Source organism: Haemaphysalis longicornis, unplaced genomic scaffold (assembly GCF_048455015.1).
Source record: "Haemaphysalis longicornis isolate Haplotype H1 unplaced genomic scaffold, Haemaphysalis longicornis Haplotype H1 scaffold_10, whole genome shotgun sequence".
NCBI lineage: Eukaryota > Metazoa > Arthropoda > Arachnida > Ixodida > Ixodidae > Haemaphysalis > Haemaphysalis longicornis.
Genome location: NW_027526204.1, coordinates 99521586 through 99534689, shown reverse-complemented (window position 1 = coordinate 99534689; position 13104 = coordinate 99521586). Strand labels below are relative to the sequence as shown.

Sequence of the window (13104 nt, the reverse complement as noted above, 5' to 3'; positions counted from 1 at the left end):
AAGAACAAGTAAACTATGGCAACGCGCTCGACGCGTCATCTGTTGTGCTTGTGCGCAAGCTGCATTTCCCCCTCGCCAAACAGTGACATTAACGTGCCGCTCGCCCGCACTGTCCCAGCCCAGCAGATTCCCCTCCTCAAATACTTCTTTCTCCGTGGACAACACACTACATTCACATGGCACTCTGCTGGCGCCTACAGAGAATATTTTTAGAAAACAACATGCTTTAAATAGAATGTTTGACACGCGCGTTGCAAAGCTGCAAGGAAATGTGTAGGCAAAATGTGTAGGCAGCACCAGCCCTTGCTTGAGCGGGAAATATGCTCTTACTGCAGTGTTTACGGAGTAGATGTAGGGCACACAAGCACACTTGGCAATCCTACCGGCAGCATGTATTTGGCGATTTTAGCTGCCTCAGACGAAAGTGCCGAACGATTTTCGCAGAGAATGAGCACTGTTTGAAACTGTGTCATGGCGCATCACAAGATAGTGCCGACTGGGCACCGCACTTCTAAAGCGACCCACGGTGGCCTGTTTAAGTTGTTTTGGCAATAATATTGTTTATTACGAAAGGACGTGCAGCTAGCGTGATATACAATGAACGCACCCCATTCACCTGGCAGTTAAAGCTCCCGCAGATTTCTCTGCCAGTGACAAGAGTGGTGTAGACTGTGAACAAACATGTAGGCACCCAGCCTGGCTTGCACCCATATCATGCGCTTTCAAACATCTTTTACCAAGACTGAAGGCACAAGACCATCCGCAGCTAGCGCAGTCTTGTCTCTAGCATCTATGGTATTTTCTGCTGCATCATTCTAAAGGTCACAGTGGCACATAACAGTCCTTTTGCAAAATTTTGAAACTGAGTCGCATCCACGTGCAGGTTGTGCCCTTGAAAGACTGCCATTTCATCATAAATACCGTACGCAAATTGCATTGCAATATTGGGGAGATATCTGCGCCTTATACACCGGAACGTATGGTTGTACCCCACATGTCTCACTTAATTTAACAAAACTTGTTGGGGGGCTAGTTGGTTCACGATTCTTAAAAATGTTTAGCGCAAAAAACGAAAGACGGTACACAAGAAAGGAGACAGGACGAGCACTCGTACTGTCTTCTTTCTTGTGTATTGTCTTTGGTTTTTTTTGCACTAAACATTTTTACGGATGTCTCTCTTCTTGTGCTCAACAGCTTGAGTGCGAGAATTCATTGTTTTTTTTTTATTGCTAACGAGAATTTTGTGAAGACTTTGTCTTCGTACGCCACGTCATTATAGCCTAGTGCTAGTTGGAACACTGCTAGCTATGAAAAAACAATTTGCAGACACTTTATTCACCAGGCCGTCTTTTTTTCTTCTACACGCTGTTGTCAGAGCTGACGCCTGCCTCACCACTGCATCCACACATTGGTACAGTCGAGCCCGCTTATAACAAATACATTGGGAAACTGAGGTCAGTTCGTTATATCCGCTTTTCACTATATCTGGAAACAGAATCTATGTAGCCTATACAAATGCTAATGGGAAACGAAGATTTGTTCGTTATAGCCGCAATTTCGTTAAAACCGGATTCGTTATAAGTGGGCTATACTGTACCTCGGAGCCCTGTGTGGCGATATGTAGAAACTGCAGTGCTAAATGTGAACTTAACAGAAAAATAAACACCTTTACAGAGGCCTTCAGGGCTTCTATGTGCAACGCCAAAGTCGTAAAAAGAACGACACTCCTTACACTTCATATCATTATTGGTTTTTGGATGATATTTCATCCAGCTTTAAGACCAACAGTTAGGTTCCCAGTAGTGCCCCAGAAGTCTGTCTTTTTACATAGAACGGGCAATCTGCCTCCAGTTCAGCCATGTTTACTAAGCTGCCAGTGACTACAGTACAGACAGGACTCAGTGACGACACCTCACGAGGTTACGCCCAACAAAATAATAATCTATTTTCCACTCTTACATCACCAATACAGATAGGTCCACAAACAACCCTCTTTCTCCCAACCTGGGAACACACGCTCAATAATTAAGATGCACGCACAATCAACACACTTAGGAGATTTGTCCCGACCTTAAAAAAAAAAAAATGCACGCCCTGCTACAAGGGATGCCACCATAGGAACATAGCACATATTGAAAGCACAAACAAACTGAACAAAGATTTATGTACAACCAATACTTCTGTTTGTCAAGGCCCACCATATATCCAGCATTATGGGAGACATCAGACATCAACGGTGTGTCTAGAAAGCAGCTGCATTTAAAATGGAATGTTCACCTCTCCCATTGTGACGCTTAAGAAAATACGCAAAAATTCACCGCCGTGACGACAAAGTTCAGGTTTGATGACAATAGGAGAGACGGTTTCTCAGCAGTCAGTTTCCTGTTAAAACTGCTCAATTGGTTTCACAAAGCAAAAACTGCTCTGATTAAATCACCAATTGCAGTAGGTGCAGGCTGTCCTAAACATATCAATCTCAAGCATTTGCAAGTTTAAAGGAAATAGTACACAAAAAGAATCACCAGAATTATGTCGAGATGGCTTCATCACTGCAGTGGTAAGTCACGCAAGTAATGACAAGGATGCCGCGATGAATTCAATTTCGCTTTCACGAAAAACCACCATGCTTGCACTTGGGCACAACCGTAAGCTTGTATTAAAATAATATCCATTAACAAAATTTGGGGCATTTACTTTGAATGCGTGAAATAACTGGAAAAAAATTCTCAAAATCCAGGGAACCTTGCCAGAGCTTCGCCAGCAATGCTAACAAAGTGGCAACAAAAATGGCAAATGTTTGTGCACTATCTGCACAGCTACGATTGAATGAATGGACAGTAAGGTCAGTCGGCAGAGCTTCATAATCCATTCACTGTGTACCTCGAGAACATAACAAGAAAATTACTCACAACCACTCTTATACAGCGATAAAAACAAAAAATGAAAAACCATAAAGAAGCAATTTGGAACACAGACTGCTGCTCTGAATGTAGCAATTTGTTCAAAATTTAGGACACTGGCTAATGCAAGTAAATTTGAAGCATTTTGACTAAGAGATGAGATTGCCTCGTCGTAGAATGATGTTGCATTTCGAAGCTTTGTACCATCAACACCAACACTTGAGGGTAGCATCTCTTTGCGATGGGAACAGAGCAAACTAACAAGGTTCATTTTTTCACCGCAACGGCAAGCCATCTGAACTTGACATCATCATAGTGGCGCCTTGCCCAAACATTTTCGGGCAAGCAATTAAACAGATGGTGACAGATGTGAAAGAAAGAAAAATAGAGACAGTGCCAAATGTTAGAAAAGAAAAATTCCAATGCCTTTTAAAGCACACAGTGGGAGTAAAAATATCAGCACAGTACATGTTGGAGTGTCATGCTTTCAGGCGAGATTAAGAACAGGATAAAAATAATAATCGACTATAAAGCAGAAAAAAAAAACAAAAAAAAACAACAGCCCTAATTCAAAACATCAACCAATGTGTCGACTAGCAAGCAGGTCACGCTATTTGCAAACATCTTTGGCAAACTTTCTTACTCCACGCGACAGCTTGCTACAACCCCTGTGGAGCAGCTTAATAAAGACTTCATAATAAAAGAACAAAGCCTTAAACCATTATTGATAAGGTGTACAGCCTTCCACCAGGTTATGAAGTCATGAAGTCGTCGAGAATAAACATTTTGTAAGTGATAAAAAGTAAGTGCGTTTTATTATCTGCCTTGAAAAGGATGTTTGTTCCCACAAATGCTACTAATGTGAGAGACAAGATGCTGAAATGCCAAGCACCAAAACCACTACTCCGAGACGAGCCCTAGGAAGACCTACAGCTTACTCACTATATTATAATACACAGAACCGTCTTATAAACGATTTGTTCTTCATTGGCATCAAATCACTCTGTGGAATCTTCGTCTGGGCTTACACAGCATTTGGCGAACACGGAGGTCCCCTGGAATAAAAACTGCGTCTGACTATCATTTACAATTACATCAGGGCCCCACTTCCAGCAATAATCTTAATTTAAGTCACATCAATTATGCTTGCAGCGAGTCCTGCCCCAAATGATTGTGACGATTTCAGGACTTTTTTCTCGTGTAATTTTTTTCTAAGTGCATGGATGACAAAACACAGCAGCTTAGATATAAATATGGTTGTTACTGTGAATAAACAGTACCAGAAGTAATGGCTGAAATACCCCTGGCTAACCACTTGCCATCTTAAAGGAGCCATGAAGAGAAAATACAACTTTGTTTAATTTGAAAGAATTAGGATTCAGCATCCCACTCAGCTCCATTACAGCCACAAAAGATGTTTTTCTAACGAAAAAAAAAAGCAAGAAGTATTTAAAAGCTCTCAAATTTTGCGCCACAGTGACGTGTTATGAGCAAGAATGACGTCATACGGGCCAACAGTAAAACGTAATTTTCAGTGCGTTAACTGCACGTTAGCATTCAAGTGATGCGGTCAAGTGGAACTAGAGGCCCCATTACAGACGTCCAGTTATGTGTCATCGCGACAAGTCAGTTAGGCGGCCATGTGTCATCGTGACAAGTCAGTTGCGGGAAATCGGCTATGGGGTCGCGACTGCTTCACACGTTTTCTTTCATATCTCCGTTATTTGTTTGAAGAGTGGGACGATATTGGTATCATTGTTATCGGGACTAAGCAGTCTTTCTAATAAACCCAACTTGTATTTTGTCTTCATGGCTCCTTTAAGTGCCACCTGCCGTGCTTACGCGACGCCTAACGGCTCCACAAGTCTATAAGCAACATTTTCTGCCTAGCTACCAAAGTGAACAAAAAGAATGGTAATGCTAACAGCTTTTCTTTCTGTTCAGCTAAAACAGAACTGCATTGCTCTGAAGTTGAAATCACCATGACAAAGGTGAAGCAACTGCCAATCAAACAAATATAACTGCATGAGCAAACCATTTTTTTTAATAAACTTTTTTTTCTAACTGCATTTTTTTAGCTTTGAGCTGCACCTAAGAAACCACCAAAAACTATTTTTTCTCGAAAATGCCAAATTAACCCATCCAGCAACTGAACATCGTGACAAGGACACAAAATGCACATGTGGTAAGACCAGTCAGTCCCCGGAAGATTGGTTTTCACAATGCAAGCTGCCCTGTTTTTAAACCTCATTTTGTCATTCAAACAACGCTTTTGTTAGGACAACGAAATCATGTTTTTTCCGACAGCTGCTGTACGCTGGTGGTGCTTTCAAAAGTGTTGAAATAATAATAATAATAATAACAACAACAAGAAAAGCTTCTGCCAAGAACTTGTCATAGCAAGCCACTGCTCCCCCTCCCCCCTTCATGCTATCAGCACTCTAATACGTGTTGATGCTATCCACATAATCCAACCTCAACTTCAAAGTCAGGGAAGCCCAGGTATAGGCCACGAACTCTTGACAACAAAATACTTCGCAAACTTTTCGCAAAATATCGTGTTTTTGGAGCACCTCAGTTTTAGCCCCCATTTTCTAGAGCTGCCACTGTTTAATAAACTAAAGCTCTGGAAAAACCCTTAGTAGTTCGCTATACTGGACATAGATGGCGCTGAAGTGCCTACGCCTAATCAAGGCATGTTGGGCAAGTTTTTAGGCAAGTCAGTTTTCTAACGGTCTTAACAGCAGCCATCGCCAGTTTATTTTACACGCCCTTTTTGAACACACGGGAGTTACTAGTTGAAAAGATGGCTGCACTGGTTAGCGGTACCGCACTAGCCAATTAAAGTGGGTAAAATTGTTCTCAGTGCTCAAATACAACACTGCCCTGCCATGCCTAATGCTTAAACAAAGTAGCAGCACAAAAGCCAATTTGTTAATTTCCTGTCATGTTAATTGACATGTTAATTGCCTTTGCATCTCACATGATTGAAATTTTGCACTTCCAGTTAACTAAGTTTTTTGCTCTCGTTTTCCAAGCTGTTGTACATCTGTGCGTGCTGTTTTGCACACTCATTATTAAACATTCATAAGCCGAACCAATAAATTAAGGAATGCGCTAATAATTATAACACTAATAAAAAAGCAGTGTGAAACCGGTGATGCCGCTTAACCGTTTCATGGGGAAGACGAAATGCCACCTCAATACTGACATTGGAAATTCGTGTGCCCTTTAAAAACTTGTGCACACTCAGATCATGACTTGATTGCAATAAGCGGCATTGGTCAAGGGCCGAGGACATTGGATTTGATTTTAAGTAGGGAGCCTGCATACATAAAACATTCACCAATTACGAATTTCAGTGCTCTATTAAGTAAACAAATTTAACAAGCCCTGTAATCAGCCATAAGGCAAAGTTCCATGCGGCATTCTATATTTTAAAAGAGATAATTTTATTTACACATGGTGAATTGAGCGCAGAAATAGTTCCCAAACCTCAATTCTTAAGTAAGTTTGGCTCTTAAGTTTGGCTCACCAGTCTGCGGAAAGGCATACCAAAATTTTTACGTCGGGAACTTGTCACAAGCAGCGGTCTTCAACCTTTACAAATTATACATTAATTCAATATTATTTGAGAGCGAGAGAGAAAGCTTAAACTAGGTTCGGAAATTCTCAACCAACCATAGTGGAAAGCAGCATGTTAGTTCTAAACCTCAGAGAAAACTATGCTTACATAATCAGTCACCCACCCGTAAGCTTCACGGCTGCAACGTTCACTTCCAAGTACTGACGCAAAGCCCGCTTTCATGAAGAAAGAAACATCCTCCAAGACACGATCCTCTCACACGATGTCTACAAAGCAAGGAACAGCTTAGAGGGATGCCTTCTTTCGGTGAGCATTGTTGTGCGCAATGATCCGGCGCAGAACCAGAACCTTTTCGAAAGAGCCTGCATCATATTGCACTCAAGTAGCCGACCAGTTGCCAGACTCGGAAGGACGGAACGGCATCTCCCTGTTCCCCACTCGGCCCTCGGACCGGTCGGCGTGGCTGAATTCCTTCGAGAAATGCAGCATGTTGGCAACCACGAAAACAAGATGCCCAACAGTTATCTTTACACACACCTGAATCGCCCAAGCACACCTAGAACATCCTAGCGTGAGCCTCAAATGCTTGGAACCACTTCGATATCCATACGATTGCACTGGGACTGCTGGTGTCGAGAGTACGAGCTTAAGCCTAACGCTTCTCCAAGTAAGTATTTTCGAACCACCGCGAGCATTAATCGTTGTTCAAGAAGTTTAGGGAGACCAACGGCTGACACTACAGTGACCTCAAACGCTTCAGGTACCCTTAACGAAAGAGTGCGCCTGAAACTGTTCGTGAGGAAAGTATGCAACAGCTCTCCGTAGCACCCTAACTCATTCTTATTCCTAATAGCAAAACAAATATTTGTCTGCGTTATCTAACAAAATTGAAATAGTCTAGAACCTTACTGAAAAAAAAAAAGAAAAGAAGGAAGAAGAAAGTGAAGTTGTTTTTTTACGATGAACTACACAAAAACGACAGCAGGTGGCCCTACAGGCCATCTGCAACCAAACTTGTCCCAAAAAACACCACTATTGCATCAAATTACCCATGCTGCATTAAGACCAACGCTGCACTGATTCACAGCAAATTGTCATGCTTTTCTCTGAAAGAGAAGGAATTAAAAATGTCTGGAAGCCTAAGATGCCAGATATTCCAACCAATAGTGCCAAAAGCGGCGGCTAAATGGAGCCCCACACCAGTTTCTTGCAATCCTTGCCTGAGCTCCTCCCGTTCGGTCTACCAGGAACGTTTCAGATTATACTACAGATCAAGCTACTACAAAACTAAAGTCACACCTTCCTTTCCCCTGTGGCCATTATTTAAAGCGTCCCACAGGCAACACTCTTCCTGCTGCCAGAAAAATATGGTGGTCCTCTAGCGGTGTGAGCGACAGCCCACCTTCTGTAGCGCAGCTTTACGCAGAAGTCTCACAGAAGCATCGATACAGGTATGCTATTTAAAATAGTTTGGTAAGCTACAAGCACCTGCACTTTAGAACATGGCTAACCCAGCTGACCAACCAAGCATGGCCCAAACGGCATCCCAGCAAGACGCTGAGTGACACAGTTCAACACAACGTTGAGAGTCTCAATGTCTTCATTTGATGCATCGATTGTTCTGTATACGAATAAAGCTTTGGGAAAACAAGCACAAAGGTTACAGGATTGCTTGTACTGGAACCATCGTGGATAGACCGTCACGGTGACTACCGGTAAGTGCGTCGTCAGGAAGAAAAAAATATGCCTGTCAGTCCAGGGTTTGCAAGCCGAGATGGCTTGCAGACACCTCCGTGGCAAGTAAGTCCAAGCTCCATAGTTCACCCCCGTAAAGAGGGCGTGGTTCGCATCCAACGCAGCGCAACCGCAGATCGTCCCAAAGGAGGCGCCCAAACAGTGTCACACATACACACACGCGCACACACAGGCCCTTTGGAAGCACCCTGCCACGCGAGGGCGCGATGCCTGTGAACTGTTCGTCAATTTCAAACTCCAGTTGGTGTGGATGGTCTTGCGGTGTCCTCGTCGGCTAGTTGACTGGACACTACGTTGCACAAGGTTTCCGATTCTGTCAGCCTACGAAGCAGCCTAGGAAGCCACGCTTTGGGCGAGACTTCATCGAAGAAGAAACGCAAAGCGCAACTAAGCACTGTGCAGTTGCCTTCACCCGAGGGCTAGATTACAAACGATTCCACCCTGGTCTTCATCGCGGTATGCTGCTCCCGGTGAGTGCTGGAGGCACCCCCGCTCCCGCCTGTGGCTGGGGTGGCGCAATGGTGGTCTGGTAGGTGGGCCGCTGCGACGCCCCGCAGTAGTCGAATCCGACGACGCTGTCCGGCGACTGCAGCGACTGGGCGTACAGCGGGTTGATGTTGGCCGCGTCGAAGTGGGTGCTGTCGTAGAGCGAGTTGTTCTGCGCACACACCGCGGGTGACCGGGTTATGCCATTTCTGGACACAGTACACTGTTTGCCGAACTGACTTCATTTGTGCCAAGTTTCAACGCTTCAATGTTTCAATGCACAGGAGGCCGTTCGGCTAGGGGTTCTTAAAGCGATGGTAAATGGTTCCACATTAATTTACACTATTCATCTCAGCGTACAGGACAATGAAATCCAGTATGCACGCATGTCTTCATATCTTGCCTTTCTCAGAAATACAGCCGTAGCAGCCAAAATTCTGACCTCTGACAGCTATACAATGTTTTACATTTAGCCACGTTGGGTCCTGCTCAATGTACTCCCCGTTTAAGCAAACTTTAATGATTAAATCTGAGTGCAATATGTCAAACGCTTCACTAGGGTGATCAGGTGCACCAGAGTGGAAAGAAAAGCCAAGTTCTGGAGAACGCAGGAACTTTGATAATACGTCTCCATCAAAAAAAGTGGCCACTGCAGCAATTCAACCTGGTGACCTCCCTTTTAGGTGCGGAGTACCTTAGGACCGGACAATGTCCGTGTGCGTCCGTGCGCATAGCATTTACAATCGCAAAAAATCACCACACAGGCACCGGCAGGATTCGAGCCTGCGCCTGGTAGACCAGACAGAGTTAGTGTCAGTCGTCTTACCCATTGGGCTACGACCGTGAGTTAGTACCGTAGAGTCATACGGCTTACTCCCTCACCTGTAACGGTGCGGAGTACCTTAGGACAACCTCCCAATGTCCGTCCGCGTCCATCCGTGTGCACGCCACCATCGAACGAAAATCAAGCTAAATTCGATTTGAGCTGTGAGTTGCAGTTTCATTTAGGGAATAATCAAAGTGCAACTCATGGCTCGAATCGAATGACTGTTGGGGCGCAAATCGGATGTCATTTCCAGTCCCCGTACTCTGCACCCTCGCCGTCATCTACGGAGTGGAGATGGGGCCATTTTGCAACGTATTTTTTCCCAAAAACTAAAACAAGCGCAGCACAGGAACATTTTGAGCTAGAACTGAAATCTGTCCAGACCTACTGAAACCCCATTCAAGGCAACAATTAGTAACTCCAAAACATGTAGAAAAGGAACACATCTTTGGCCTTGCGTAGTGTGCAGGTGAGCTGAAATACTAATAAACAACATTTAATCATGAAACATCCAGCTAAAACCTTCAAACGCAAAAAGCAGCAATGTTACAGTGCACTGCCCTTCAGCAAAGCTCAATCTAGATACTTAGGTCTTCACTGCCTCTGCATACTACTCAAAGATCAGTAAAAGAAAAAAAGTGGAGAATTAGCAGTACTAGCACTGCCATGTTTGGGTTTCAGCTAGCACACGTGAAAGCGCTTACTGCCAGCTGCTCGAAAGCAAAAAAGACAACAGCTCCTCACGGTCATAGTATGACAGTGTACTCACAATGTTACTATCACACTACTGCCGATTGCACCATATGTGTAATTCAAGACTGTCCTTTTGCTGTCTCCTCTATTTTCAAGCTGAGGGGGTAACGCAGGCATACAAGCGTAGCCCAGTAAGAGCAAAACAGGTAGCGGCAAACTGCCGGCTGCGACAAATACATGTCAACCTCACACTCCTGTTTTCTAGGCCTCCAAGGCGGTTCAAGTCCACTTTTATACAGAAGGAAACCTGCACGTATAAAACATCCCAGGTGAAAATATACGTTTTTTTCTAGCTTCATTATTGAACCAGAAATTTCTTTTAGCTAGAAATATTCTAGCTAGAAATAGGCAAAATTTCTAGGTAGAAATTCAGTTTCTAGCTCATTTCTAGCTGGACTGAGATTTACATCCAGCTAGCATTTGTCCGTCCAGCTAGAAGAAAAAAAACCCCGCAAGCTGGACATAATCGTCTCTAGCTAGACTAAGAATTTTTCTACTTAGAAGCTGTCGATTCAAGCTAGAATCTACAAATCTAGTCAGAAATGAAGCCGGAAATTATGATTTCTTGTTAAAAATGCTCGTTCCAGTTTCATGCGGTCAGACAAGACTTCCCCGGAAAATGCAACACATTAGGCGTGAAATGGAACTAGGAGAAGTCGAACCTACTAAGTGTAAACAGTTAAACGCACCTGGCCCCCAAACTACAAGTCCACTGAGCTTGTCAGAGCAATACAGTGTGCTCTCAGCAAAGCACTAGATGTGCTTTACTGTGCAGACGACACCAACGCTCCACACTTTGTGCTGCACAAAAACTACGTTGTTAACGTTTCTGCACTTAAGTGCGGCAACGCTTGTTCGCCCCTCTAATTGTTGCCGGGAGTTGAACTTCCGCAACGGAAGCTGTCTATCTGAAAGTGGGCTTCACAAATTGGTCCAACGGCACCGTTGCCCCAGCTGTCTGCCCACAATATATTGTGATGACTATTGTGGACAGCTGTCTATTGTGGACTATTGCATATTGTGGACAGCTGCCTGTTCGCAATAGACTGTCCACAATGTACATCTGACCAACATATTGTGAACGAACGAGAAAGAAGCGCACATCTAGTGTTACCATGACGAAAGGGCAAGTGGTGTGTTGGAATAAGCAACCGCACAGACAAAACCCACTGTTCAATGGTGAGAAATTGGCTGGTTGCCTGCACGAGTGCCATCCAAGCATTGCCACGTGATTATGAGTGACCTTTTTTCCTCTTTTAAACAATCAAATTTTCTTCAAATTTTCTGCAGAAGACTGTAAAGTTGCCCCATCATAGGTGGTTGCTGGCAGAATTAAAGGCATACTTTTCCTCTTCCCTTCGAACCCAACCAGATAAAAGAAGCCACGCTAATGCACCAAACAATCCAATAGCGGTTGCCAGTGTCATTTGTGGCCAGCCCCATCAGAGCATTCAACTAAACACACTAAAGGAATGTGTTTAGCAACCAACTTTGGCTAATGCCCTTCACATTAGTTGGCTGACCAATGGCGTAACCATGTTGCATTGTTGTAAAAAGTACCATATTTACTCGATTATAAGGCGGTCCCGATTATAAGGTGAGGGTGCAGTTTGGAGAGACACCCCACCCTACCAAAACATATATACATATATATATATATTGTGGGAACGCGGCCTTAGCGCGTTCCCTTTGGTTCGGCTTCGCCACACCGCTTGCTCCTCGCGGGAACTTGCTCGGCAAGACGTCGGCGAGGGGGATCTACCTCCTCGCCGTAGGAGTTGTCTTTAAGCCGGCGAGCACGCGCGGGAGGCAAGCTGCGCGGGGGGGAGTTGGAGCTCGGGAAGCGAGGCGAGAGGATGCGCCTTTTGACCTCCCTCCTTCGAGGATCGGGCAAAAAGGAGGGCGACAATGGCTGCCATCGGTGTCCCAGCGAGGCAAACGTGAGCGCGCTGAGGCGGCGCCCCGGCGATGACTGTTGTCGCGGTGAGTCGAACCTCTCGATTCCCTTGAATTGCCCTGGCGAGGAACTAGATCCTCGCCGTCAACCAGCTAGCCTGCATGCTCTGTGGATGTTTATTATCCTGTAATAAATGTCAATGAGCGAAAACACTTGTCGCTTCCTTTGTTCCGTCGAGCCACGGCCCGCCGCGGCTGGCGCGGTACAGCGCGCAGCCGCGGGGTGGGGGCAGATAGCTTGCTAGCGGGGCGAAACGAGAAGACAGACTGATTAGTCTCTCTCGTCGCCGGTTTTGCTATTGCAGGGAAAAGTAAACCAATCTACTTTAACCCCTCTCCTCAACCCCACAATATATATATATATATATATATATATATATATATATATATATATATACAGCTGAGCTTTAAATATAAGGTGGGATATGACTTTGAGACTACGGATTTTGGAAAAAACCTCGCCTTGTATTCGAATAAATATGGTAGTCAAGCCGTAATGTAAAGCAGATAGTACTCTCCAAAATGAAACCACTTTTTTTATATATATAAATCTCATTAAAGTGCTCATTTTAGTTGAGCCAATGAAAAGTCCCATACCAGGAGAACGGCACAGGGACGACGACGAAATAAAAGGTAAAGACAGTACAGCGCTTGCACTCTTTTTCTTTCATACTCGTTGCTGTCCTCGTTAGTTTTCGTTGAAGAATGGGGCAACCATACTGCGCAGCTCGTTCAACTTACACTCAAACAGCGCATCAGCTCAAGCCCACTTGGAATGCTTGGGTTTGCCTCAACGTTTACTTTGACCCTTTCCTGAAAGGTCTCCATTCACAGGCCATGAA

At 44.4% G+C, this 13104-nt stretch overlaps 1 protein-coding gene across 1 annotated transcript in view; it reads right to left on the bottom strand.

Moving 5' to 3' along the window:
- Positions 1–1920: 1920 nt before the first annotated feature.
- Positions 1921–13104, bottom strand: part of LOC144158946 (transmembrane protein adipocyte-associated 1 homolog) — a 75176-nt gene continuing 63992 nt past the window's right edge. The window contains exon 13 of the mRNA XM_077690149.1: positions 1921–8899. Within this exon, the coding sequence (XP_077546275.1) occupies positions 8690–8899 (210 nt within the window). The 3' untranslated portion in view covers positions 1921–8689. The remainder of the gene's footprint in view (positions 8900–13104) is intronic.